Below are 27,341 nucleotides of genomic sequence, written 5' to 3' on the forward strand. Positions count from 1 at the left end.
TTGAAGGACTCGAGGGTTGTGTGGGCATAGATCTTTTGAAATGAACCAAAACCTCAAAGTAAATTGCTGTAAAACTCAAGTTTTTATTAGCATTCATTTAAAAAAATCCTCTTTGTGGCACACAACCTGAATACTGTGGGGTCGACACCTTGAAGGAATGTATTTTTACTGTGTCTTTGATGATTTGTGCTGTTGGACTGTAAAGAAGGGAGTCCTGCTGTGCCTTGTCGTGTAAACGCTCATAGCTGCGCTAATGTAATTTAATGTGTCTGTGACGATATCACCTCGCTTGTACTCACCTCAGCTTACTGTACCCTAAACGCTAACCCTGCCAACATCAACCCCTAGAAAGCCTGTTTGTTTGGCGAAATGGATTAATTTTTCATCCAGGCTATCCTCCAGATGTGAAATGAATACACCAAACTTGGATTTAAAATTAATAAACTTTTACTTAAAACTAAAAATGATGACAGAACAATGAATTACTTTCCTAATGGTTACAGGGTGAATCTCATGAAGAAATGCCCAGATCATATTTCACCCCAAAATCAAAAGAAAAACAATAAATTATATTTAGCAATATAATATAAAATACATATAATATAAAAACAAAATATATATACAATATAAAAACAATATAATTATAATTATATTTATATTTAAATTATATAAGTAAATAAAGTTTATTTTTGATATATATATATATATATATATATATATAATTTCATTTATTTAATTTTATTTACTTTTTTAAAGAATTTATATTTATTTATTGAGACAAGCACATCTGTCTTAATTTTTTAATCTATATTAATAATAATATGATACATTGTTACCATAATAATAATAATTATTATTTAAAATCATATATTTTTTACTGCGAATCAATTAAATACTTACAATTTAAGTAATAAGTCATTACCTCTGGGGGAGTTCAATTGTCATTTAATACAATGATACTAAATTAAATTGTCATGAAAATAAAGAAGTCTTAAAAATGTGCTTAATTTTCTTTACGCAAAATATAATTTTCCAGGCATTTCTTGACATTTTCAATCCGATTCAAACTACTATCTGACCATATTATGTTCAAATATCTTTACCCACCCCAGTTCGTCTGCCATCGCTGGCGCTGGCCCGGATTTGTTTGTGTTTTTCTGTGTGTGTGTGGGAGAACGGGAGATAAATAGGGTACAGATTTGAGTGAGGCAGTGGGAGTCTGTTACGTTTTTCTCTGTTTGTGCATGTGAACCTCTTCTACAGCGCTCAACATTGTCCCCCTGCACCCTCTTCTCTCCCCCGATTCTCAACCCGCTGGGCCACCATCCATCGCTCCGTCTGACTGGAACTTGATTTCATCTCATGATGATAATGACAATCATGGCCTTCATCCTTCATGCTGCTTACTGTGATCTGGACTCCATCCTCCAGGACTACTTCGACATAGTAAAAAACCCGATGGACTTGTCCACTATCAAGCGAAAGCTGGACACGGGTCAGTACCAGGAGCCCTGGCAGTACGTGGACGACGTGTGGCTGATGTTCAATAACGCCTGGCTATATAACAGGAAGACGTCACGGGTGTATAAATACTGCTCCAAACTGGCCGAGGTGTTTGAACAGGAAATAGACCCCGTTATGCAGGAAATGGGGTACTGCTGTGGAAGGAAGGTGAGCCGTGTGTGTGTCTGTGCATCACAGTTTTTTTGATGCACATTAATTAGCATTAAGGCTAATAATTATTATTTTTTGGCATTATTATTATTGTTATGTTAAATGCTTAATATTATCATTATTAATGTAATATACTACTATTTAATACTAAATTGAATAATGTAATTTCTTATTATTATGAAATATACATTGATTCTTCCAGCAAGCAGTTTAGTTAATACTTACCATAAATGTATGTTAAAAGCATTATTATGTGATTATAAATACTTACTATTCTTATTAATTAATAAGATTATAATACACTATCATATAATACCAAACTTATTTAATAATAGACCTATTATCATTAAGTAATTAATTAACATACAATGATTCTTCCTTAATGCATGTTAAATATGTACTATATTATTATAAATTGGTACTATTTTATTAGTCTGACCAAAAAATTGGAATATTGCAACCGCACTCTTTCTCCTTTCTTTGAACCCCTTTATCCCTCTTTTTCCATTTCTCAGTTAATATTGGAATATTGCAACCGCACTCTTTCTCTTTCTTTGAACCCCTTTATCCCTCTTTTTCCATCTCTCAGTTGGAGTTTTCTCCTCAAACTCTATGCTGCTATGGCAAACAGCTGTGCACCATCCCCCGAGACGCTGCGTACTTCAGTTACCAGAACAGGTCAGTATTATATACACTATATTCACACTAAATGCAAAATCACTCACACCCTTTTCTTAACTCAATATTTGAATGGCTATACTGCATAGCATTATCAAATATATTAGAGTAAGAATAACAACTTTAAAGTTCAAAGTGACTTAAATTGGGTCTATAATTGTACATACAAACTGAAGAAAGTTATTATATTCATAAGAATAGTTATATGTGGATGTGACCTTATGGGTAATTTACTGACCTCATCACGCAGACCATCACACATTTGCATTTCAGCCTAAAATCAATTTCATGTGAAGCAGCCCAGCGGTAGAAGGAAGTTTTATGAAAGCTGTTGGTTTTCTGAACACTATAATAAACACTTTAAGACACACATATTCAGATTTGATAGATGATGTGTTTTTGTATGTTAAAAGATTCAGGTGAGTGGTTTAAAGTGGTGAGAGGTGTGCTTTGTGAAAATGTAAATGCTGTTCTGCTGTGAGCACATATTTCCCACATCAGGGTATTGTTGAATTTCAGGCCTCTTGATTTGACTTTCGGTGGCAAAATAGACCACATTTCACATCTCTGCTCTTTTTCTGATTTTAAATGGCCATTTTAAAGAGGGTCTGCATTTTTGTCTCCAATTCTGTTTTGAGGTTTTCGTTGATGTTCTTGCGGTTAAGTTTCATTGGCAGGTGTGTTGGCAAGTATTTGTGTTGATTACCTCAGTTGGTAGTTACGAACACAAAAAACAAAGTGCTAATAAGAAGGATGCACTTCCTCTAATGTGTTAGTGAAAATCATTGCCAATTTTCTGACTTACATCATATTAGTCTTTGCCAGGCGATTAAGAGTTTTGTGGTTAATATCTTTCACCAGAATTACAGGTTTCAGCATAAACAAATATATGTATTTATATTAAATTCATTTGGCTACTTTAGAGTTAATATTTACATTTACATTTGATCATTTAGCAGACGCTTTTATCCAAAGCGACTTACAACTGAGGACTAAAGCAAGCGAGTCATCGTGAAGAGGCAAGAACAACGCTAGAAGTGCTCAAAATACAAAGTTCAGGCATTGCTCACATAAACGGGATAGTGTTATATAATTTATTATTATTTTTAGTAAAACATTGAAAATGTTATTTAACAACAATTACATTGTAATAAGCTTTTATTTATATATATATATATTTTAATAATAATAAAAAGATTAATTTAACATTATATTATTACATCTGGATTTGTTATTAAAATGGTGCACAATATTGTTACATTAAAAATAAAAGGCTGTAATGTAACAACACTGTTATTATTATGTAATTGCATTGCCTTTTATCCTGCATTTAAATAAATAAATTTGTATAATGATCATGTCAAATCTCAATGGTCTTTATGCTAAATATCCTTTTTTATAGTGATTTTTAGGGCATCATGTGATCTGGAGATGTTTATGAGATTGACACAAAGTATACTATTTAAATTTCTGAAAATTGGCTAGGAGATCTTTCACAAGAGTTCATGCTGCCAACTTCAGGGTGTACTAACTGTTCATCTGTCACACATTTTGTTTTGGTAATGAATCTTGGGACCCTCTTTAAAATGCACTGGAAGGATGATGGGTCTCTGTTGCTCCTGTTCTCATTCTTTTCATTCACTCTGTCCATTGTTGTCCCTCGCTCCTCTGGGCATCACGGTTGTTTTGGAGCTCAGTGGACGTGAGGGAAGACCGTCTTTGCTTTGCCTCTGCTTCCTGCTCTCTCTCTTTTGGTTTCATTTACTTCTACATCTGACCCACCCCTCCACCTGTCCAACACTTAGCTCTTTGTCCCTCATAACGGTTTTGTTTCTCACACTTTTTTAAAATATTCATTCTGCCCTCCTCCTCCCCCCTTTCTCTCCCTCCTTTTTAACGCTTGTGATGTCTGCATTGGCCTGCTTTGATGTGACCAATCATCCGCTCCGAAATTTACACGCAACCAATCAATCAATCTGCCCACACAAAATCCCTGCTTCATGATTGGCTGCTCCCGGCGACGAACCTGCCTTCTCCTGTGTGTGCCTGTCTCCTGGCCTGCCCTGCCCTGATTGGTGCCTGCTTCCACGTGCCCTCACTGTGATTGGCTGTGCTCTTGGCGAACGGTCTAGTTCACCCAAATATGGGCTTCTTGCTGACAGGTACCACTTCTGTGAGAAGTGTTTCAACGAAATCCAGGGGGAGAATGTATCCCTGGGGGACGATCCAACCCAGCCTCAAACGTGAGTAACCCATCTACGTATCAAAGTTTGTGATTCGATCTTCTGCTTCATTGTTATTGCCATGATGTTATTCCTAGGGCTGGGCGATATGGCCAAAAAATCATATCTCTGTATTTTTTGGTTAAATGGCGATATACGATATATATCTCGGTACTTTCTATTTAAAAAACATTTTTTTAAATAAATACAGATTTTCTTTATTTCACATCCTGCCCAATGATATCCTACAAACAATATATTTTGATATTGAAGGATATGGAAACAAATATAGTGAATGTAGGCTATGCAATATACAGTATTATGTGCAAAAAGGTGGTTAAAATCACATTACATTTTAACATTGTAACATTAAAATCTAAAAACTAAATTCTCGAACAACAAATATTTTAGCAATATGTTTATTTTAGTTAGAATTATTGCGCTACTATTCTATTGTGCTCCATCTGATTGGCGCGCATGGTCATTCACGGAAGCCTGAATTTTAGCGTATTCACTTGCTGATTGACTTTCTAACATTTACAGATGGGGAATATACCTGTGAAATAAGTTAAGCACTGAGAAAAGCACCACATCTCAAACGCATTAAACAGCGCAAGTATTTATCTGTCAGTCAGCAACAATATCTGACAGGGCAAGCTGTTTAACAACTTTATCTTACCAGTTATTTTGAAGCCCTTCATATAAGCTTGTGTCATGTTTAGGACATATTGTACTTTGTACTTTCACTGCAGAAGCTCACACTGCGTCCTAAGCTATTTTTCAGATGTGCTCGTATCAAACTACTGTATTGATATAAACGGTATTGCCTCATTCCATATCGTTTTAAAAAAATATATCAAAAAAATAAATCGATAAATCGTACAAACTTAATATACCGCCCAGCCCTAGTTATTCCTCAGTATCTCATACGGTTGAGCATTTGATCAGTGATTCTCATGACCCACTCGATTGGGCGACTTCCTCTTCTCTGTCTCTCGTTTTCTCTTCTAAGGTCCATCAATAAAGATCAGTTTCAAAGGAAAAAGAATGACACCCTCGACCCCGAACTGTATGTTTGCTTTTCACATATTTCATCGCTCCGAATGTCTCAACTCAAGTTTGCTTGTAGTCATGGCGTGGATTTGTTGTCGTCGTCTGACCTTTGTTTCCGCTCCTCTTCCTCAGACTGATGGAATGTTCCGACTGTGGTCGAAAAATGCATCAGATATGCGTTCTGCACAATGAGACTATTTGGCCAGCAGGGTGAACTACTTTTATTTTACTCTTTTTACTTCAAAATAGGGCTAAAAAAAACTCTTAATAAATGGAGTCAACAAATGGTCAGTGAATGTAAGGCTTTCAAAAAAAAAAAAGTTTACAACTTAATATAAAGTCAGCCTTTTTAATTTATGTATAGAGGAAATAATATCAGCATAACCAGAGATCTGATTTTCAAATATATCCCTCTCTCCCTTAATCCCATCCATTCAGGTTTGTTTGTGGAGGCTGTCTGAAAAAAGCCAATGCAACAAGGAAGGAGAATAAATACTGTGCAAAGAGTAAGTGGGAGCTTTAAAAATCTGCAATCCCCAAAATTGTTTTTGCTTATAGAATGCCATTCTTGACCAATCAATTGGCAGATCTTGAGTGTGATTTATAGGGATCTCCCAGTCACGTGACCCCTAGCCGCGTGTCAGCCATTTTGACGGAATACATCCGTCAGCTACTCAGTGGCAATGGATCTATTATTAGGGGTGGGCCACTTCTAATAATAGATCCATTGCCGTCGGTAATATATATTACTAGTATATTATTATACTAATAATATAATTACAGAAAAACGTTTTGACATTGGGCTACAGTGTGTTAGGTAAATGCATTTACCAGTAACGTTACTGACTCTGAAGCTAACTGAGCAATTCCACGGCTCTCTTCTCTACTCTTTACTACTACTTTAATACTGTTTCTAGCTAATGTTGGTTTCACTGCTACAAAAAAAACGTAGAAAAATGTAGTCAACCCATACACCATTAGAACCGTGTACATTTTTTTTCATTGGTTGTTGTGTTAAATCTTACCAAGATACAATAGTGCTATTTTCTGATTGGCTATTGTGTAGCTCGACGAACAACACCAGAGGAGACGCGCTTGATTCCTGCCGGTTCCACAGTGAGAGCGGCGCGGCCAGAGTTTTGGGCGCTGCGGCATATTAAATATATTACAAATAGTTTTTCAGCGTGAGAAATACAGTGTGTGGCGGGAGAGCGTGACAAAAGACCGAAATGAGTGACACCTGAGAGCCCTGTTATGTTATGCTGAATGGTAGTGTGCATACACACATTGCGGATTTCTATTGCAACAGTGGATTTATAACATTTGATCTCGAACTCCGAGAAATCATTCATTAGCCTTCGAGGGGACAACTTACCTGATCCAAAATGAAGAGTGCAAAGCTGTGTTGAGTTGGAAGCCAAACAGTAACACCGCCATCAGCGTTTTGCCTGTTTATTGCCGCCAACCACTTGTTTCTCCGTTTTGTTTCTTTTGGGATACGGTATAAAGATATTCCTTTTAGTATTATCATGTATCTGATCGCATCCAATTGCACAGCATCGCTCGGGCATGATAGAAATATTTTGCGACGAGCTGTATTATCACCGGCGGTATAGCATTTTCTATTCCGTCAAAATGGCTGCTCCAAATGGCGTGACGTCACGCGGGACGTCCCTATACCAGATTTTCATGCTGTACTATAAAATGATATATTAGTAATTAGTATTTTTAACTCCCTGCTCAACTTTCTCTTTATCCCAGGGCTTCCTCAGACAAAGCTTGGTAACTACCTGGAGACACGAGTGAACGACTATCTGAAGCGTCATACTCATCCAGAATCTGGTGATGTCACCATCCGTGTGGTCCACGTCTCTGATAAAGTAGTGGAGGTCAAACCTGGCATGAAGTCCAGGTGAGGGAAAGTGCAGAGTTTTATGTTGCTTCTTTTAAAGGGGTCATATAATGGTACATGCACTTTTACAAGTTGATTGTACTGCAATGTGTGTTGGCAGTGCCTGTACACAACCATCATATAATGATAAAAATACATCCGGTGTTTATGTTTTAATCTCCTTATATGTATTCCCCTTTCTCAAATCGAGCCGTTTCACCGTGCGACGTCACACGGCGCATGACGCCCCTCCCACGGTTGTTGCTCCCACGTCCAAGCAATTGTGTTGTTCTGTTCTTGGGTGCAATAACAAACACAGAAATCATTTTGATGTTCCTAAATTTGAACCGCTGAAGACGCAGTGGCTGAGTTTTGTTTACGATGGGAATATTCCCCACGATCAACGTAAATGCGTTCATGTTTGCGCGAATCATTTCTCATCAGACTGCTTTTTAAACGAGGGTCAGTATAAAGCTGGTTTTGCTAAGAAGCTGCTCCTGAAAAAGGAATCGGTACCAACTATTCGTGTTCCTGCTGCACCTCCAGAAGAAGTGAGTATAACCTTTTACGATACATATTAATCTTTGCAAATCGCTTGCACGCTTCACGATGAATGCGGCTAATGTTTACACTCAGGGTAGATTACGGCATGTATTCTATGTAACGTTCTCAATATAATTCATAATCCCACGTTTATAATGAACAATGCGTTATGGTTATTGTGTTATTAAAATCTGTGTACGCAGGTGTTACAGTTAACGTGCTAACACTAAGTAAAACATAAAACATTTTCGTACTGCACTAAACATACAACAAATTCTTAGGTATCCTTCAACTACTGCTAGAATCATTACTGACATGACAGGACATGTTTCAGTCACGATAGTTGTACCGAACATTGAGTAACTTTACGCATCACTGACAAGCCTACATTTACCAAAAAAAAGTTTTTCAACATAAATCTGTCAACGAACTAACCTATAACTTACAGTAAACACATAGCGTTTGTATCCCACTACTCTACCCTGACAGTACGTACAATAGATCAAAGTGACATTACGTTAACCAACCATTCAGAAACGTCCTGTTCGAGCCTTAATGGTCGAACTTCTTCGGGGCCGTCATCTTGTTCCGGGTCCGACTCCGGTTCAAATTGGTATGGCAACACTACAGATGTGTCCTCAGAGACTCCCGCTGCCATTCTTTCGCCAAAATATAACATCAACTATTGTCAAGGCAACACTCCACGCGCGTTGTGTCAAAAACGCCCCAAAGAACAGAGGGGCGGAGTCAGCAAGCTCATTATCATTTAAAGACATATACACTGAAACGGCGTGCTGAAAACAGAGCTGTTTTTGAGCAGGTAAAATTAGAGTTTTCTTATAATACTAATAAGAATTTTTAATAAAAGTATATTACAAAGTTTTCATTTAGACCCTAAAGATTCATATGAACTTGTACAAAAATGGCATTATATGACCCCTTTAAGGTTTTGGAATTTGGAACTGTTTGCTTGATTTCATGTGATTTGTATTATACTTGTGATTATTATGAAACATAACAATGTTCCATAACCTTACATGAAGTAATACACTTGTTCACACGATGATTTTGTCATTGAAGGTCTTCAAGTTGCTGTATTGTTGGTTGTAGTAGGTATTTATACTACTGAATGCCCTAACCAGTGTTATTTTAGTATAATTTATGTACTATTATTGTATTTATTAATATTTTTAATTTGCTTTTAGTTTTAGATTTTCAATTTTAGTTGAGGTTTTAGTCATTTTATTCTGTGCTTTTGTTTTCACTTGATTAGATTTCGTAATATTTCTTAGTTTTTATTTATTTTTATTTGTTTATTTCAGGCCACATTTCTTTAAGTTGAATTTTTTTTTTCATTTAATGTTTATTTCAGCTTTATTTGAATTAACAAAACCCTGTTTTTTTTAGTTAACAAAAACAACTCTTCATCTTTGAACGTTATTGGACTACAATAGCTTTTGAAAATCTAGTCATAGGTGGGGTACACATTGCCTGTAATAAAAAAAATATATATATATATTTTGACAAGAAATCAGTTTGAGAGGAAAGTGCTTGTAAAAAAACCCCACTGCATCATGAAAAAAATGACCGACTATCAATGCATGAATCAAACTCTTGTAAGGCCCATGATTTTTGTAAAGCTTAACATCTTTGCTTGCACTCAAATGTCTCAGAGGAGGCAGGTCACTATTACACTCTTTTTCTTTTTTTATCTTGTTTTAATTATTTTAACTTGGACACAACTACCTTGCATTGCCATCATTAAAATTGAATGACTTCAGAATGCTTTGACTTTTTCAAATCATTTCTAAACTAAAGGCCTTTAGGCAGATGAAAAAACAACATTGCAATACCCAAGTTTGTATAGTATATGGATAGAAAGTGGATTAAAGCATGGATCTTTGATTCAGTAACTGTAAAAAATTATAAATATTCATGCTTGCTTAATTAAAAATTCCAGAGACCTCATTCCTTTATGGTAGTGTCTTTTCATAAATTATCTTTTTAATAGTCACCATGAAAAGATCTAAAACATGTACTGTCTTTCTATTACAGGTTTGTTGATAGTGGCGAGATGTCAGAGTCATTCCCGTACAGGACAAAAGCTCTGTTTGCATTTGAGGATATTGACGGAACAGATGTCTGCTTCTTTGGAATGCACGTGCAAGAATACGGCTCCGACTGCCCTCAGCCCAATCAAAGGTTAAAAAAACACACAGGCATACACTGAATCTTCTCTCATGTGCACATGGATAGCATTACAAAGGGGTCTGAGAAACTCAAGTAACTTTGCGATTGATATCCTCTGTCTTTCTCTCTCCATGCAGACGTGTGTACATCTCCTATCTAGACAGTGTGCACTTTTTCCAACCCCGTCACCTGAGAACAGGAGTCTATCATGAGATCCTCATTGGATACTTGGAGTACGTTAAAAAAATGGGGTTTGTCACTGGCCACATCTGGGCTTGCCCACCAAGCGAGGGTGACGACTACATCTTCCACTGCCATCCATCGGATCAGAAGATTCCCAAACCTAAACGCTTACAAGAGTGGTACAAGAAAATGCTTGACAAAGCAGTATCTGAGAGAATTGTACATGACTACAAGGTACTGTAACAGCTGTACTTCTGATTGACAATAAAATAAGTTTATACTTGAGTCAGCATACTGCACAACAATAGTCTTTTCCTTCTAGCCATTTACTAAATACTGCATGCTTCTCCTCACCTAGGACATTTTCAAGCAGGCAACAGAGGATCGTCTGACCAGTGCGAAGGAGCTCCCATATTTTGAAGGTGATTTTTGGCCTAATGTGTTGGAGGAAAGTATTAAAGAGCTGGAACAGGAGGAGGAAGAACGGAAGAGAGAGGAGAACAACACCTCTAGTGAAAGCATTGATGTAAGTGATTGACCAAATTTGTAACCTGTACTCAAGTGCCAAAGGAAAATATTTTTTGGGCATAACATTTCTACCATCAACAAACTAAGTAACTTTTAAAGTTTCTAGAGAAACTGAGCAACTGAGCACATCCTTTGGGTTTTTTAGCCAGCTACTATCCTCACTTGTTTTTGACTAGATGGTAGAGTTCATTCTGGTGGAGCTGCTTTAACACTTAAAGGTGCAGTGTGTGACTTTTAGCGACACCTAGCGGTTCGGTTGCGAGTTTACACTAAGGGCTCAGCCCACCGCTCACCCCTCCAAACGGGACAAACATCGTCGTCTGAGACGGCAGAGAATAGCCAGAGTAAACCAAGTCTCTGTACCACAGTCCATTATAAACCATATCATGGATAAAGTTTACAAAGCCATAGTCAGGTGAGGATCAAGGGTCTTAATACGTAATATAATAATAGTAATTAGTTGATTGTCTCACGAACGTAACCAGCACATTTCTCCCCACATAGCAAACCCATAATACAGCGAGGGAGAAGAACCACATGAAACTATGCAACTATATATTTTTTCTAACAGGGTAGTAAAAGTTTAGCTGGCTAATATGAGCTGTTACTGTGGCGGAGCTGGTTAAAGCGTTAAGCCTTGTTTATACTGGACGCGTCCGCATGAGCCCAAAGGTGCGTGCGGCAAAAATAACGTGATTGTAACAGCGTGCGCACCTCCGCATCCCCTAGACACCATTTACTACACACAATAGGCTTTTTTTCTCTGATTTTGAAAAATCTTCGCGATCGACTTAAAATGCTTCCAAGATCGACGGGTTGGTGATTCCTGTAACGTTACTGTTTTACGGTCAATGACAAGAGTACTAATCAGCTGTCTCACAAACGTGCAGCACATTTATCCCCACATAGCAAAGCCATTACACAGCGAGGGAGAAGAACTAAGTTACATGAAAGAATCCAACTACATATTTTACACCACTGACAAGGGAAAAGTCACTACTCACGGTTAGGGATGCTCCGATCGATCGGACGCCGATCATGATCGGCCGATATTGGCTAAAAATAGATTGATCGGCGAACCCCAAAAGCGCAGATCAAAAAAGCCGATCACGTGGCGTAAATTACTCGCGCGACTTTTTCCCACCTGCATGCGTGGTGCACGGGCACACAACAGCCGAGTGGAGGTTGGTAGTGGCAACATGAGTTCTCCTTCACCGGAACGAATAGGGAGTCTCCCAACGGATTGAAGCGCGCGTCCGAGTGAAGACCGTGCACCGCGCGAGCCACAACAGAACGCGGTATCTGCGCCACTGATCGATACGGCAACGAGCACTTTGATCACTTGATAAAAAAAAAAAACATTTCAGTGCTAGATCGCCTCATTTAACTAATGAACAAAATGAATGCTCTGAGTTAACTGGAGATGTTTTTATTTATTTGTATTGGTACATTCGTGCAGCGAGATGTTTCAAAAGTGGTGGTGGTATTTTTATTTTTTTTGATCTGACGTAGTTGGTTCCTCAACTACAACAGATTCAGATTCAGATTATTTTATTTAATGCCATGTCAGCATTCAAAGCTATTTTCATGGCAAAAATTCAATTATAAAATACAAATATCATATAAATACAATAAAACAAAACAAATATAAACAAGAAGTCATTTTATACAATATATATATTTAAAACTCCAAAACCTTTTCAGGCATAATCTCATTAAATATGTCCTTTAATGAAGTAACTTCATAAAAGAGCATTCTGCTCAACTACATCAGACGTTCATATTAATAACAGAAAAAAACTTGCCATAGTTTTGTCCTTTTATCAGTAGCCAGTTTTGGTCTAACAAGTTGTACATTTTGTTGCCAATTAGTAAATGTAGTGGGTGTATTAAGAGGCTACAATTTCCAAACATGCCTAAGTGTAACTTGATCCCCTCCCATTAGGCTGATCTGATGTGTGTTGGTCTGCCTGAACCCTCTTTGTTTGGAATAATTTAATGTTACTCTGCCTTATTTGGGAAAGCTGGCCTACAGTAGCCTTACGACATCTCATTTTATAAATACAATTAAATAAACACATTTCTACAAATGGTGCAAACTCTGCTAGATTTTAGTTAAAAGATTCCCATTCCCCTGCCATTCTGTGATCGGCAGTGATCGGCAATCGGCAGATCATGATTTTGGTGATCGGTAATCGGTGATCGGCCCCAAAAATGCTGATTGGAGCATCTCTACTCACGGTGTTTATGGCTAGCTTCTAGCTTTCTGCGGCTTCTCTTTCAAGGTAGTGACGAAACGCGTTCTGTAACGCTGTTTGTTCGCTGTCGGCTACGGTAGAAACATGACGTCACAATATGTCGACCTTCATAGAAGGGGATTCCCGCGCCCATGTAGATATAAATGCCTCATTCTAAGGTAATAAAAACATTACGGTTTATTAAGTAAGTTCTTTATACACCACTGAACACATAGTTATGGATGTCATATTGCATTTCTGTTAATAGATACTCAAAATTTTTACACATTGCACCTTTAATATTTATTTTTAAAACTTAACTGTTATAAGTTAACTGTTATATATAACTGTTAATGTAATGCTTAATATTAATGTCTTTTGATCATCTAGGCAACCAATGGAGACAGCAAGAATGCCAAAAAAAAGAACAGCAAGAAGACTAGCAAAAACAAAGGCAGCTTGAGCCGATCCAATAAAAAGAAACCAGGCATGCCAAATGTCTCTAATGATCTATCCCAAAAACTCTATGCCACAATGGAGAAACACAAAGAGGTATGTAGCTCCCACAAACATTTGAAGCATTTGTCATTACATGTTTGGGCCAAACTCACAAATGTCAACACTCTGCTTGATTTCAAGGTTTTCTTTGTTATTCGACTCATTGCTGGCCCTTCTGCCAATTCCCTTCCACCCATTTTGGACCCTGACCCCCTGATGGCCTGTGATCTGATGGACGGACGAGATGCTTTCCTAACAATTGCACGAGACAAGCACCTTGAATTCAGCTCGCTGAGGCGGGGCAAATGGAGCACCATGTGTATGCTAGTAGAACTGCACAATCAGAGCCAGGACCGCTTTGTCTACACCTGCAATGAATGCAAGCACCACGTTGAGACACGTTTCCACTGCACTGTTTGTGAGGTAAGAAATGTCAGCTGGGATTGTACTTTGATTGTCAGTGAAGAGGTTTCAAAAAAATACTGCATTAAGGAACTTTGATGTTCGATAAAACTGCAATTTTTTTAACTATCTTTTTTTTCCTTTTATAGGATTATGATCTTTGCATCACTTGCTACAACACCAAGGGCCATGAACATAAGATGGAGAAACTTGGACTGGGTCTTGATGATGAGAGCAACAACCAAGCTGCAGCTTCCACTCAGAACCCTGGTGACTCACGACGTCTCAGCATCCAGCGCTGCATCCAGTCACTGGTGCATGCGTGCCAGTGTCGGAATGCTAACTGCTCTCTGCCATCTTGCCAGAAGATGAAGAGAGTGGTGCAACACACTAAGGGCTGCAAGCGCAAGACCAATGGTGGCTGTCCCATCTGTAAGCAACTTATTGCACTATGTTGCTATCATGCCAAGCACTGCCAGGAAAACAAGTGTCCTGTGCCCTTCTGTCTCAACATCAAGCACAAGCTTCGTCAGCAGCAGCTGCAACACAGGCTGCAGCAAGCGCAAATGCTGCGTAGACGTATGGCCACCATGCAGCGAGTAGGGCAGCCACCATCATCTGGAAGTGGGCCGCCTGGAGGTCTTCCATCACCCGGCAACAACGGGGCCACAGGTCCTAGCACACCAACATCGGTCGGTACACAGCCTGCAACGCCTCAGACACCCACACAGCTGACACCGAACCTTACATCTCTGCCCCAGCCTGGTGTAGGTGGAGTCCCAGCTGGAGCTCCCCAGCATCCTCCTCAGCATCCCATCCACCACCAGTATCAGCAGATGCCAGGTGCAGGTGGTATGATGACCTCACCACAGCACCAATTGGTTCCTCAGCAAACTTTGGGGCAAATCCCACATCCACACAATCAATATGGACCCCATTCCACAGGTCCCTCTCCAAATCCACAGTCCCAGGGTAAACCAGGCCTTGGCCATGCGACTCCTCCACAACTCCCTAGCAACCCCGGCACAGCACCTATGTCCCAGCAACAGCAACCTTCAGGTCCTCCGCCTGCAGCTGTGGAGATAGCCATGAAGATTCAGCAAGTGGCAGATGCACAGCGAAAGATGGCACATGTTCAGTTGCTACAGAGACAGGCTGCGCAAGCTGGCATGATGCCACAGCACCAACAGCCACAGGGACAAATGGGAGTATCCCACCCTGGTATTGGCATGGTAGGGCCACAAGGGTTAGCCCCACAGGCACAAACATCAGCGAACAGGGTGCAGATGGAGCAGCAGCAAGGACCTCAGGGAATGATGGTGGGATCGGGGCCCATGCAGCAGCAGCCTCAACAGGCAGGTGTGCAAGGTCAGATGCCACCACAAATGCATCTACAACAGCCGAGAATGAACCCACCACTTCAGCCTCAGCAGCAACAGTGGGCAGGGCAGGGTATGCCAGCCCAGCAGAGACCTTCCATGATGGCTCAGCCGGGAATGGTTACAATGCAGCCCCAACCACAGCAGCAACAACCACAACAAATGCAACAACAGCAAGCAGCCCAAATGCCAAATAGAAATGCCTTGATGAGTATGGTGCAGGCTGGTCTGCAGAGTGGCGTAGCAAGCGGGGCAGCAGCTGGCAATCTGCCCCAGGGAGCCCTGCAGGACCTTTTGCGGACCCTGCGATCTCCAAGCTCTCCCCTACAGCAGCAGCAAGTTCTCAACATTCTTCGGTCTAGCCCACAACTAATGGCAGCATTTATCAAGCAACGGGTTCACAAGTATAAAGGAGGTACAGGTGGCCCTGCTGGACCACAGGGAGGGCCAGGACCTATGGGAGGTCAACCAGTGGGTGTCCAGGCTGGGGTGGCCCAGCCTGGCATGCACCTTGGACAGGGTGTTAACATGCAGACTCAACTTTCTCAGATCCAACAGCAGCAGCAAATGCAACAGCGCCCGCTATTGCAACAGCAGCAGCAAATGCAACAGCGCCCGCTACTCCAACAGCAGCAGCAAATGCAACAGCGCCCGCTATTGCAGCAGCAAATGCAACAGCGCCCTCTATTGCAACAGCAGCAGCAAATGCAACAGCGCCCGCTATTGCAACAGCAGCAGCAAGTCACTGCCTTGCAGCAGCAGCAACAACAACAACAACAACTTCAGCAGCAACAGCAAGGTATTCAGGGCCAGGGAGCTCCAAACATGGCCAACATAAATCCACAGTTCAGAGATCTGGTCATGAGAAGGCAACAGCAACTACAGTTTCAGCAGCAGCAACAACAGCAACAACAACAGCAGCAGCAGCATCAAATGAGCAATCATGCCACATTTCAACAGCAGCAAGGGTACATGGGTCAGCAGGGTAACATGCAAGTCCCACCAGGAGGCCAACCACTACAAGTAGTGCAACCTGGCCAGCCACAGAATTTTCCAGGAAACCCTGCACAACAGCAAGCTGCAGCTGCCTTGCAACAGAGACTTGTACAGCAACACCAGCTACAGATGCAACAGCAGCAGAATGCGGCATCACCGGGTGCCGACATGGGTCCCGGAGGAGGTCCACAGCCCACACAAGGAGGTCCCGGTCATCAGACATCACAGGTATTATTGCAACAGGCCTTGCATCAGCGTCTGCTTCAGGCGCAGCAACATCATCTCAGTGGCACCTCACCGGCACAACAGAACAACCCCATGAGCCCGCAGCAACAGATGTCTCAGTCGCCCCATTTGCAGGGCCAACAGCTCTCATCCTCCCTCAGCAACCAGGTTTGTTCCCCTCAGCCCTCCCCACGACCCCAGTCCCAGCCACCTCACTCAAGTCCGTCCCCGCGCCTGCAACCACAGCCCTCGCCCCACCACATCTCGCCTCAGACGGGTTCACCGCATCCCAGCCACCTTCAGCAGCATCACTCAGGCATGGTTCCACCTCCCCAACAGCCTCAGCACAACTCTAAAGACCCAGGCGGATTTGGTGCAGATCAGAATGCCATGCTGTCTCAGCTCAGTGGCATGGCAGGACTCCATGGACCTGGAGCTAATGATATGCTTCCACCTAGTAGCCAGGACCTTGGCATTAACATGAATCTAACCCTTTAGAAATCATAGTTATTATGAAATTTACAAAACCTCACCAGAGACAGTGTTAGCTTTTTTTATACTGCAAAGATACTTGCTTTGAAGATGGACCCTCCTATGAGAGATAGCAAATATTCGACACAAATAAGTATGGGGTGTTTTTTTCTTTTGCCAGTTGTGTACAAAGAGAGGATTGTTTCTCAGCCTCAGAGAACAAACCACACGTAATATTTTCAATGTCACGTCCAGGGGAGTACTTTTCCTTTTTCAAGAGATATTTTTTAAGATTTTAAAAGTGGTATAAAATTAAAAGTGCAAATGACTAAGGACTTTTTTTTATATATATATATTTGACCATGTACCAGTCTCTGTTATTTGTTTTACAGTCATATGGAACATTTCAAATATTGTGAAGCCTAAAATGTTATTATAATTATCTCAACATGCATATCTTCCTTGTAAATTTTGAGTTTTGCATTTTATTTATTCTAGCTTTTTCATTTATTGTCATGATGGATTTTGTTCATGTGTGTTCCCAGAGACTGCTACAGTTCACATAGAATATATTTTTGTTAATACCTATTAAGATGGGGAGCTATTCCTTTACGTTAGCTGGAGATTTAGGTTATTGAGGATAATATAAATTACAGTGTTGGGGGTTCGGGTTTGGTGTGCGCTCTGCTGCCCAATGGATCTTATTTCATGCCATATTGGAAATTCCATTGGACATCACTGCTTTGCAGCAGGACAAGTTCTTGGACGCACAACACTCACCCTCAGAATGTGTGTGCACTCCTTAAAAGACTTACTGGATAGTGGAGGTGTCTGTACAGGTGGATGAAAGTTTGTATGCATACGTATGTATGTATGTATGTATGTATGTGTGTGTGTGTGTGTGTGTGTGTGTATTGGATGTGGTGCTGAAATTCATCTGCTCGCGCCAATGTCATATTGAGCAGCGTTTCACATATGAACTGTATGGTGCAGTGAAACGATGAAGATGAGCGACAGACCACTGATTTCACAAATTTCATCCTTCAGTACCACTCCTATTTTTTCTCCACTTCCAGAATTTTCTTTGCTCTGAACTTTGGGAGTTTCATTTGAATATTTTGTACTGTACAAAGGAAACACAAACTGTGGACTTCTTACTTTTTTTTAATAAAATGAAGATAAATTTAATTTATTGGTCATTTCTTATTGGGGATTATTTGAAGATTAAAATTTTGAACCACTTGTGTTTCTGCTCAAATCTTTCTCTTTATGTAGCTCAAACAGATATTCTTTCTTTTGGCAGAGTGGCAGTGCTCTTGGATTTGGTTTTGTTTTGTTAAGTGCTGTTAGGCTGGTCATAGTTGACTCATCAGCCAGCTGTCATTGCTAGTTGACGTTCAGACTGATGCGAAAGAACCTGTTGCTCCTGCAAATGATGATAAAGGTGATAAAAGGAACTAAAGAGATTGCATGGCAAAACTGTTGCATTAGTGGCTTTCCCTGAGTGGTTAATATTAAGTTGATTTGATGAAAGCTGCCTCACCATTAAAAAAAAGAGCAGATTTATGTCTTTTTATTGGGACTATTTCTCATAATTGTGACTTTTGCAATTGCAACTTTGTTTCTGGACCTGACTACATATTCTGCAAGTGTATATATATCTCACAATGTGACAATTTTTTACTCTGAAGCAGAAATGGGCTTAAAACACCAAAAAGTTTTACTTACACCGAAATAAAATCACCCACAACTTTTATTTTTCCATTTATTTGCTGTAAATACAAGCAAAAAACAGTGTAGTTGTCATACGTGAGGGCAACAACAGAGCTGACAAGCCATGTTCAACTATCACGACCAAAACATGTCATTTAGGCTCGGCTTTGATTTCTGCCATGCTAAAAGCACACCTAAAGCACATGTGTTCCAATGAACAGGATCTACCCCTACAAAAGCGCCCACTGTAACAGTTGTGAATGTAAACCAATACTGTCTCTTTAAAAATGCACAAAGGCCTCCGAACAGAGTGAAGAGAGCTCAGGCGCAGATATGGAAACAAAGCCAAGTGGCCTTTTCTTTTCCCTCCTGGTTGGTTACAGGACAAAAGAGGCGATGTAACAGTAGTTATGTCTTTGATTCGGAACTTAAAAACAGTTTCTTCTCATAGTGATGACTGCTGCTGATGGAAAAGTAGTGGTACAGACATAAAGATTTGCTTTACATGCTTAAAGTCTTCAGATACAGCATAACTGAATATAATCAGAAATGTCGTCCTTCAACGATTATTTTACCACAACGACACAAGGACAAACTGAAGAGAAAAATGCCTTGTAGGTGTTCTTACCTTGCTTAGACAATATCTGCTTCACTACTGTGACCTGTCATTCACTTGGTCCTGACTACATGTACATAAATCTATTGTATTGTTGTTCTTGGGTTCCTTATCAGTTTAGACCTCAAGCCGACAGCTGTTGAAGAAGCCTTCTGCAGTCACAGCCTCTTTAAAGGTCACAGTCAAGGAATTTATTGTCACCTGAGTCACAATGACTTTCTCAGGATACACTGTGGTGATGGAGGAAGCATGCGATTCGTCAACTGGAACCTGTAATGTAGTTGTGCATTCTGCTGTGATGTCAGCATCTATTCTTTCCTTTTCTTTGGCCTCTAAACTATCTACCTCACCTGTTTCTCTTACCTCTTCCTGTCCACATCTAGCACTCAAATGTACCTCGATAACCGAAGGTCTGTTCTGTACTTTGTCAAACACGCCTTTCTCAACTTCTGACTTGGTACTGTTGAGTAGTGATTGATCAGTGTTTGTTGTGTCATGTGATACCCGTACAGAGTCCTCACCCTCTGCAGTGATTGTGTCTGGCTCGTTCTTTTGTGTGTCGGAGATTGTACTGTTGTCTGTTGCTTCGAAAACTGGACAGGTGTCCTCGCTTGGCTTCTCAGCATAGTCAAAAATGGAAGAGCAGTTCTCAGTTTCTTGGATGGTAATTACAGATTCCTGTTCTGTGGAAGAGTTGTACACCTCAGACATCTCTTTACCTGGCAGAAAAACGACAGAAACTCGGAGTAAACTTTCAAGGAACGGTTCATGTACAACTGAATGTTTTGTCATTATTTAGTCATCCTCAAGTCATTAGACATGTCGAAGACATTTGACTATTTCGTGTTGCCTCAATATAAGTCATTCTAGGTTTGATGTCAATGATCTTCACAGACCTGACAAAACCTGGCGTGAAGCATATTTAACAGCAGTTTTTGAATGTTATTACAGTGGGGAAGATTTTCGATGAATAACAATTAAAATATATATATTTTTTTTTAATTCCTCACACAAGTCTACAGTATAACTTCCGAAGAATTGGAATATAGTGCATGAGTCGAATGGACAACCTCGTGAAATTTGTAATTTTGTAAAATAAAGGGCAAACTGACCTGGGTTGTGTTTCCGAAAAGCATCGTAAAGCCAAATAGATGGTAGAAACTATTGGCACCAATGGTCTCTACAATCTACTTAGGCTTATGATGGGGTTTTTTTCTTGGCTCAAATATAGACTTGCTGCTTCAAGACGACGCATCCTGTTTTCACATCGATGATTGATCACAAGACATATTCAACGTGACTGTCAACAAACCTGACGCAACCTTGTGTCTTAAGATGGCAAGTTGAAATTTACTTGAATGGCTTATGAGTGCTATGATGGAGGTTTTAATAGATTTACAGCTATTTAGATGAGTTTGTTCTTCACACAAAAGATGAAATGGCGTCAGAAGATTTTAAATACACCGTACCGCACTGCTTTTACTATACGTTTATGGTTTGACGGCTTATTTATATCTTGCAGGTTTGAAATAAGATTATACTTTGTCCTTTTTGGCTGAACTACTTCACAGTTGTGCATATTCAATAATATTTCTCTAAATCACATCAAACATGTGTTAGCTAGTTGTCACTGTGATTCAGAAATTCTGGCAATATTTTTCAGAATGGCCCTCATGACCCCTGAATATGTTGCATGCAGAGTATCTTAGCAACAGTTGCTGTATCAATGCCACACAACACCTACCACTTGGAATGTCCTGGTGCACTTCTGTTATGTTTTCTTCATTTTTTCTCATTTTCTTCTCATCTTCCTCGTCTCCATTCCACTCTTTCTCTGCAGAGTCTTTTGCAGGAAGTGGATGTCTGGTTGGTTGCTGGGATAGTTTGAAGTCATCCAAGAGTTTGGACCTGCACTGCCTGTTCTTGCGTATTTCTATACGGCGGTAGCCAACACCTTCTCTATAGCGCCGTCCATTCTGGTCTAGTTCTGTCCCCATGGAACGGGTGAGTGACAGGCGGATTCTCGGGCTGGGTTTATCTGGAAGCTTGTGTGCACTTCGTAGGTCCATTGGGTAGATGTTCTGTTTGGAGGGTTTGATTATGCACAAACACAAAATACAGATACTGCAGCAGTTCTGGGACACTTAAGTACATCAGATTTATTTTATTATATGTATCAGATTTTGTGCATTATGGTTAAAAAAAAAGATCATAATTACTTAAATTTCATATGAACTGTAACTGAACTTAATAATGATAAATAATGAAGCTAACTCATACCCGCAGGATAACTCGACGTGGTCTCAGGCCTTTCCTCTTATAAGCCAGAGCTCTATCCTTCTCCTCTCTGTTAGAAAGAGAGATATATGCTAAGGAATGGGGGGGATAGAAAGGAAAGAACATCCCACTGCTTCTAGCCTATTAATTTCCACATCTGAAGGTTTCCAGAGTGTGACTTACTTTTCTTCGTAGGCGAGGACCAGACGAGGGTCCAATATGTTGTCCTCTGGTTCCCAGGTGCTGTACCTGACATTCACACAAACAGTTCCAAACAAATAATTGGAGCGGAACATGACCGAAACAGTTTCAAGCACAGATTATTATTTTTTGCCAGGAGTTAAAGTTTAAATCTACAGTAATTTTCGTCTGAAATGTTCATTTGAATAGTTCAGGGCTACTTTTTAATTGAAAAACCAATAAATTGGCAAAAAAGTACTTTAAACACAGCATCCCATTGTCTTCTCGTGTGTGATATCCTCCTGAGAACCAGAAAAAAAGTTTTGTGAATTTAGTTTTGTTACACTGTTTAGAGCATAACAAACAAATGGAATAAAGACTTATTAGAATTTTTTTGTATATATTTTATTCCTGTTATGCTGTGTCCTCTGTAGAAAAAAAATTAAAAGACATGAATAGGAAGAAATATTTTTTTTTCATTCACCAATCAATTTTTTATTCAAATGTATGAAATAGATGCCGTTTTGTAACCGTAACAGAAAGTCATATTCTGATTTGAAACCCCATAACATTTTCCTAAAATTTAGATTTTTGACAAATAATTTGAAAATTAGTCAGACTTAAATGATAATTACAAAATATTATCATATTTCCTAAATATAGACTTCATTATCTTTAAGTAAAATCCAGTTAGTTAGTTATTTTCTTTGAGATGATCAGGACATGTTCTTGACAAGTTTCGAGAGATTCATCCATAAAATATATCACATGAGAAAAATAATGTGATGCTGTGTTTTATCCAAAATCTAATTTTCTAATTTTTATTTTAATTAAGTTTTTTAATTACGAGTTTATCTCAATTGTGAGATAAAAAGTTGCAATTATCTATTACATTTTTTATTCCATCGTGAAAGCAAAGCCTTCATGACATGGTGTTGTGGGATTCACCCACATATTGTGACAGTTCTAGGTCATATGGTCTTTGATAAAAATTACTAATATGAGAACTTACTTAGGCGACCATCCTTGCCACTTCAGGAGATATTCCACATTTCCCTGAAATAAGAGAAAGAACGAAAAGGAGTCACTTTCACTTTAAAAGTTCAGAGGAAGACATACGTCACCATTCTATTCTCAACAAATTCATGATACAAACATCCAACAACAAAAAAAAATGAATACAAACATCCGACAGATTTAGAAAAAGCATGCCTGTGCCTTTAACACTCTAGTATTTTGACATGGAAGATTTTGCAGGATGAAAACGGCGCTGCACTCGCTACTGATACGGTGCGGTGATGTCACAGAGGGGTGAGTGAGTTCCATTTAAAAAGAACAGCGAGTTTAGGGAACATTCAAGGGATGGAAATAGGTGGGGCCATGGAAACGCGTAAACAACTCGTTTCATGCAATGTGTGGAGCGACGAAGGTCTTTCCCCCTTCATGCTCGAGCGTACGAAACCAAACCCGCGTGCACATACAGAGCGTTAGTCATCATCACCATCACTAGCTATTACTGTACATTACAACATCTGGCTGTATACTACACACACACAATAATAAATAAATTACATAAACACCTACCAAAGAGATACTTGCTCGTGGGTGCTCTATTAATAAACATGACCTATTTTATTTATCACTATTTAAATATCTTTAATCTTGTTTATTCTGCGGTTGGTCTTAACTGGTCCGATTATTTTGACAACTGCGCGGATGTTACAAGTATCCTTGACCCTGCACCCGTATAAAAATAAACTGCGTAGCTACGAAACGCGGCGATTTTTCGAGATAAACGCGATGATGATGACACGCGCCCGCTGTTCTCACACACCCCCCTCCATCTATAGCGCTCGCAATTCAAGCGGGAGACGTTATAAAAATCCACAAACTTTGAAGAATAACATTAAAGTTACCGCACTGTTTTGCACACCTGAAGTCATGCAACGAAAAAGTTCCGAAATGTTACGCAAGCTTAGGTGTTATGAGTCATTTCAGAACTGGCAATAGAAGAACACTGTGCGGACTTTGGGGGGTAACGTTATTAATCATTTCAAAACAGAAAGTAATAGTGCGTGCAGAATAAATTGCATTAAAGCAATTGAACATAAATGCATTTTCCCACGCACATCAACATCCTTACCTTTCTTATCCTCTTCTTCGTTATTGCCTCCACAGCAAACACTTGCTCTCCTATTGATGACAGCTCCATGTTAATGAGATCATCCAGTGCAGCAAATATAGTTTCTGATCTCTCTCGTTGTTCCTCCTCAGGGGATAAAATGTCGCTTAAATCTACTGCGTAGACTGTAACAGTTATTTTTTTTTAAAGATTTAAACCCACTGGTACTCTTGGTGCACCATCAGGTCCGCCGCTGTTCCTCCTCTTTCTGAGTTTTAAAATCTGCGACACATGTACACACTGGCTTGGCGCGTGCACGCTCTACGCGCTCGCGCCCACCCACTTCTCCGTCTATGGCAAGCAGTGTTAACATTTATTCTTCTGACATGTAACTATTTTATTATTTAAAAAAATTCTAATTAGCAGTCAAATAAAGACTTGTTAGCACGTATTTCTTGTTACTGGTAACTAGTTGTTATTAGATAAATTTACTATTAAAAATATTTTACTAACAACTGATACAGTATAGTGTATGATAAAGGTAGGCTACCAGAGTTCATTCAACTGGGAAACTATAATATATCTAAATATTTAGGCTAGGCCTACTAATAAATAATAAATAATATATTTACAGACCCTATAACTTACTAATTCAACAGCACGAGGTACCATCAACAATCAGTATACATACTAGTAAATAGTCTGAACTACAGATCAGTATAGTAGTACAGATCAGGAATAGTCTGCTATCCCCTAGCAGTAATTGTGCAAGTGTAAAAAAGCAGGATTTTTTAAGACCCAGCATGAAGCATTTTTTGTTTTTTAAACACTTGAATCAGCCATTTACTGCATGACCTATACCAGGAACTAAAGAATGACATGAAAATAATATTTAACAGCTATCATTTATTTCTAGTAATACAAAACAGGACGTCTTACCATCTTTGGGGAAAATGTAAGGGTGATAAGTGCTATTATGAAGTTCTGTAAATAAAACAACTGTTCTTCAAATTCTGATCAATATCGTTAAGTAAATAAAAGCTGATTACAATAAAGCACTAAAGCTATTACACTGCAAAATATAACGCTGTTCTTACTAAATTTTTTTAGTTAACTTTACTTAATCTCCAATAATGTGTTGAACTTACTTAAAACAATTTAGTAATCTGTACTTTTCCTATAAGGGGAGGCTGCAGACCTGGAGCCGGCAGATATATGATGCGTCCAGTAGGGGGATATACTGCGGAATAACATAATTAAATCGACTCTTACACATTAATAACCCGTTCATAGACAAGTTTTTTGTGTTTTTGTTTATTTAAATATAAACGTTACAGTGTAGATCTGCACGGATTAAAATGTCTGTAGCTATTCAATTGGGCTTCCCTTTCTTCACTCAGCCTACAGAAGTCTATGTGTTTTTGAGAATTGAAAAATTAAAAACACACAGTTGGATCAACTATATTATGACAAGTATACTGCAGTTATAGGCCTTTTCTTCGTTTATATGGAAGACTGAGTGAAATATGTTGTTGTGAATTTATAGTTACATTTAGATATTAACCAAATTTAGCCCATTAGACATACAGTACCGTGTAATCATATGGATCCTTCATTAGCTGTAGTTCTATTCTCTATTGGTCGTCATACAGCTACAAAACAGTGTCCTACACAGCATTTTATGAAGACAAACACAATTTATCCCTTTTCTAAAATTTCAAGGGCCATTTAAAAGAAAGACACAATATTGTTGTTCCCAATTTTTTTTATTAACACCATTTATGAATTACATTGTGTGTGTGTGTGTGTGTGTGTGTGTGTGTGTGTGTGTGTGTGTGTGTGTGTGTGTGTGTGTGTGTGTGTGTGTGTGTGTTTGTGTGCGTGCACGCAAAATTGATGTCAGGTGTGTGGATTGCATCAATTTGCACCTGATCTTCAAAGTACAGCGGCACAAGCACTTGTTGGTGGAACAATAGTGAAAAAAGTGTCAGGCCACTTTGATTTCTTTTGACCACCAATGATGGGCTGTGCAGAGAAAATTGAAAATGACATTAAAACCATGTCCATGTATGTCTCTGTAAGTTGTTTATTTTGTAAGTCGTAAAAAAAGATGGGTGTTTATAAGTTTAGAGAGAGATTTTCATTTTCTCTTAAAGCAAACACACCTTTATGAGATGCAAGTTAAAAAGAATTTGGTAAAGACAGAGTATGATAAAACCCACATTAAGTGCACATACCCTACATTTTAGTCCAGACCAGTAAGCTATTTTAAGAAATGATGTTGGAAATAATCAAAATATTTGAGTGAGTGTGCAGTTCCACTCTTTACTTAGAGAGAGATTTACATACATGTATACATATATGCCTATTATAAATGTGTCTTTTTTTGTGTGTTCACACCATAGACTGTAAAAAAACAAGTTCATATATTTCCAATATCTACTGTAATGTTGCCCCAGATACCACGTGGAGTATGTTTTAATGCAAGGGGTAAACAGGGTCTTACCAGAAGAGGCCATCTCACGCAAGCTAAAGACAGGCAACAAAAGAAAATGAATTTTAAAGTGAGAAAAGACTGGGGGCAGCTAAACCTACACGTGGTATAGCTAAGTTTAAGCCAGATAGAACATAAACCTGACCGTCAAGAACTTTTTGTCTCTCGAAATAAATTATAGACCCATCCATTGATATAGAAATGAATTGATATCTACCTACCAAGCTAATCGTTTATAAATAATAAATGTTGCATCGTTGCTAAACAACAATAACTTTAGCAGATTATTTAACATACAAATGTCAGAATCTATAATTTGTTTTCAGATTTTCATTCTAACGATAAAAATCCTGGGCAAGATGCATCTTCATAAAGACAGAATCATTCAATGATCCTGATTTAAGAATATTCTCCTCTGATATAAAGTCCCTTTTTTCTTCTTTTAAGAAAATATCCAAACCTTTAAACTCAAAGGTTTCTAAAATAAATAATATCATTGAGTCTGTTGTAAAGAACCTTTAATTTTTTATATTGACAAAATGTAAAATTGTATTGATTTGTTTAGCCTATCAGACCCGTCGCCAGACCTCAGTCTTAAGGGGGGCATATGAAATGTATGGGGGGGGGGGGCACAATTATTATTAGCCTACAGTATGTATATTTATAATAATCAACTCTAGTCGCGCAGCACGTAATCATCACGTTGAACATATAACCAACAGCAATATGACCAGGTAGCCTAGCCTACACCACATTACACAGAAGCAAT

At 39.1% G+C, this 27,341-nt stretch overlaps 2 protein-coding genes across 21 annotated transcripts in view; one reads left to right on the forward strand and one right to left on the reverse strand.

Moving 5' to 3' along the window:
• ep300b (EP300 lysine acetyltransferase b) overlaps positions 1–18,358 on the forward strand; it is a 42,864-nt gene extending 24,506 nt beyond the window's left edge. For 11 of the 19 annotated variants that reach the window (XM_077212006.1, XM_077212010.1, XM_077212018.1 and 8 more), the window contains exons 18-30: positions 1,432–1,671; positions 2,264–2,352; positions 4,515–4,595; positions 5,587–5,643; positions 5,760–5,837; positions 6,066–6,133; positions 7,389–7,539; positions 10,117–10,263; positions 10,389–10,668; positions 10,793–10,960; positions 13,590–13,751; positions 13,839–14,120; positions 14,249–18,358. In XM_077212006.1, the coding sequence (XP_077068121.1) occupies positions 1,432–1,671; positions 2,264–2,352; positions 4,515–4,595; positions 5,587–5,643; positions 5,760–5,837; positions 6,066–6,133; positions 7,389–7,539; positions 10,117–10,263; positions 10,389–10,668; positions 10,793–10,960; positions 13,590–13,751; positions 13,839–14,120; positions 14,249–17,197 (4,752 nt within the window). In that variant the 3' untranslated portion in view covers positions 17,198–18,358. Of the gene's footprint in view, positions 1–1,431; positions 1,672–2,263; positions 2,353–4,484; positions 4,596–5,586; positions 5,644–5,759; positions 5,838–6,065; positions 6,134–7,388; positions 7,540–10,116; positions 10,264–10,388; positions 10,669–10,792; positions 10,961–13,589; positions 13,752–13,838; positions 14,121–14,248 lie in introns of all 19 variants that reach the window. The other 8 variants (XM_077211999.1, XM_077212011.1, XM_077212000.1 and 5 more) reach the window with 1 other exon arrangement.
• A 563-nt stretch (positions 18,359–18,921) lies between these two features.
• cbx7a (chromobox homolog 7a) lies at positions 18,922–24,431 on the reverse strand. 2 transcript variants are annotated; one of them, XM_077212037.1, is made up of 7 exons: positions 24,100–24,427; positions 22,969–23,012; positions 22,216–22,258; positions 21,960–22,025; positions 21,780–21,846; positions 21,244–21,580; positions 18,922–20,218 (listed from the first exon to the last, which is right to left on the reverse strand). In XM_077212037.1, the coding sequence occupies exons 3-7, from the start codon at positions 22,227–22,229 to the stop codon at positions 19,617–19,619; spliced, it is 1,086 nt and encodes a 361-aa protein (XP_077068152.1). In that variant the 5' UTR covers positions 22,230–22,258; positions 22,969–23,012; positions 24,100–24,427; the 3' UTR covers positions 18,922–19,616. The 2 variants fall into 2 exon arrangements, with proteins under 2 accessions (XP_077068152.1, XP_077068151.1); XM_077212036.1 differs by lacking the exon at positions 22,216–22,258 and having other exon boundaries at positions 24,100–24,431.
• Between the last annotated feature and the right edge of the window lie 2,910 nt (positions 24,432–27,341).

The sequence above is a fragment of the Siphateles boraxobius genome, unplaced genomic scaffold (genome assembly GCF_051911475.1).
Source record: "Siphateles boraxobius isolate OS27281-9 unplaced genomic scaffold, OSU_SipBor_1 66, whole genome shotgun sequence".
NCBI lineage: Eukaryota > Metazoa > Chordata > Actinopteri > Cypriniformes > Leuciscidae > Siphateles > Siphateles boraxobius.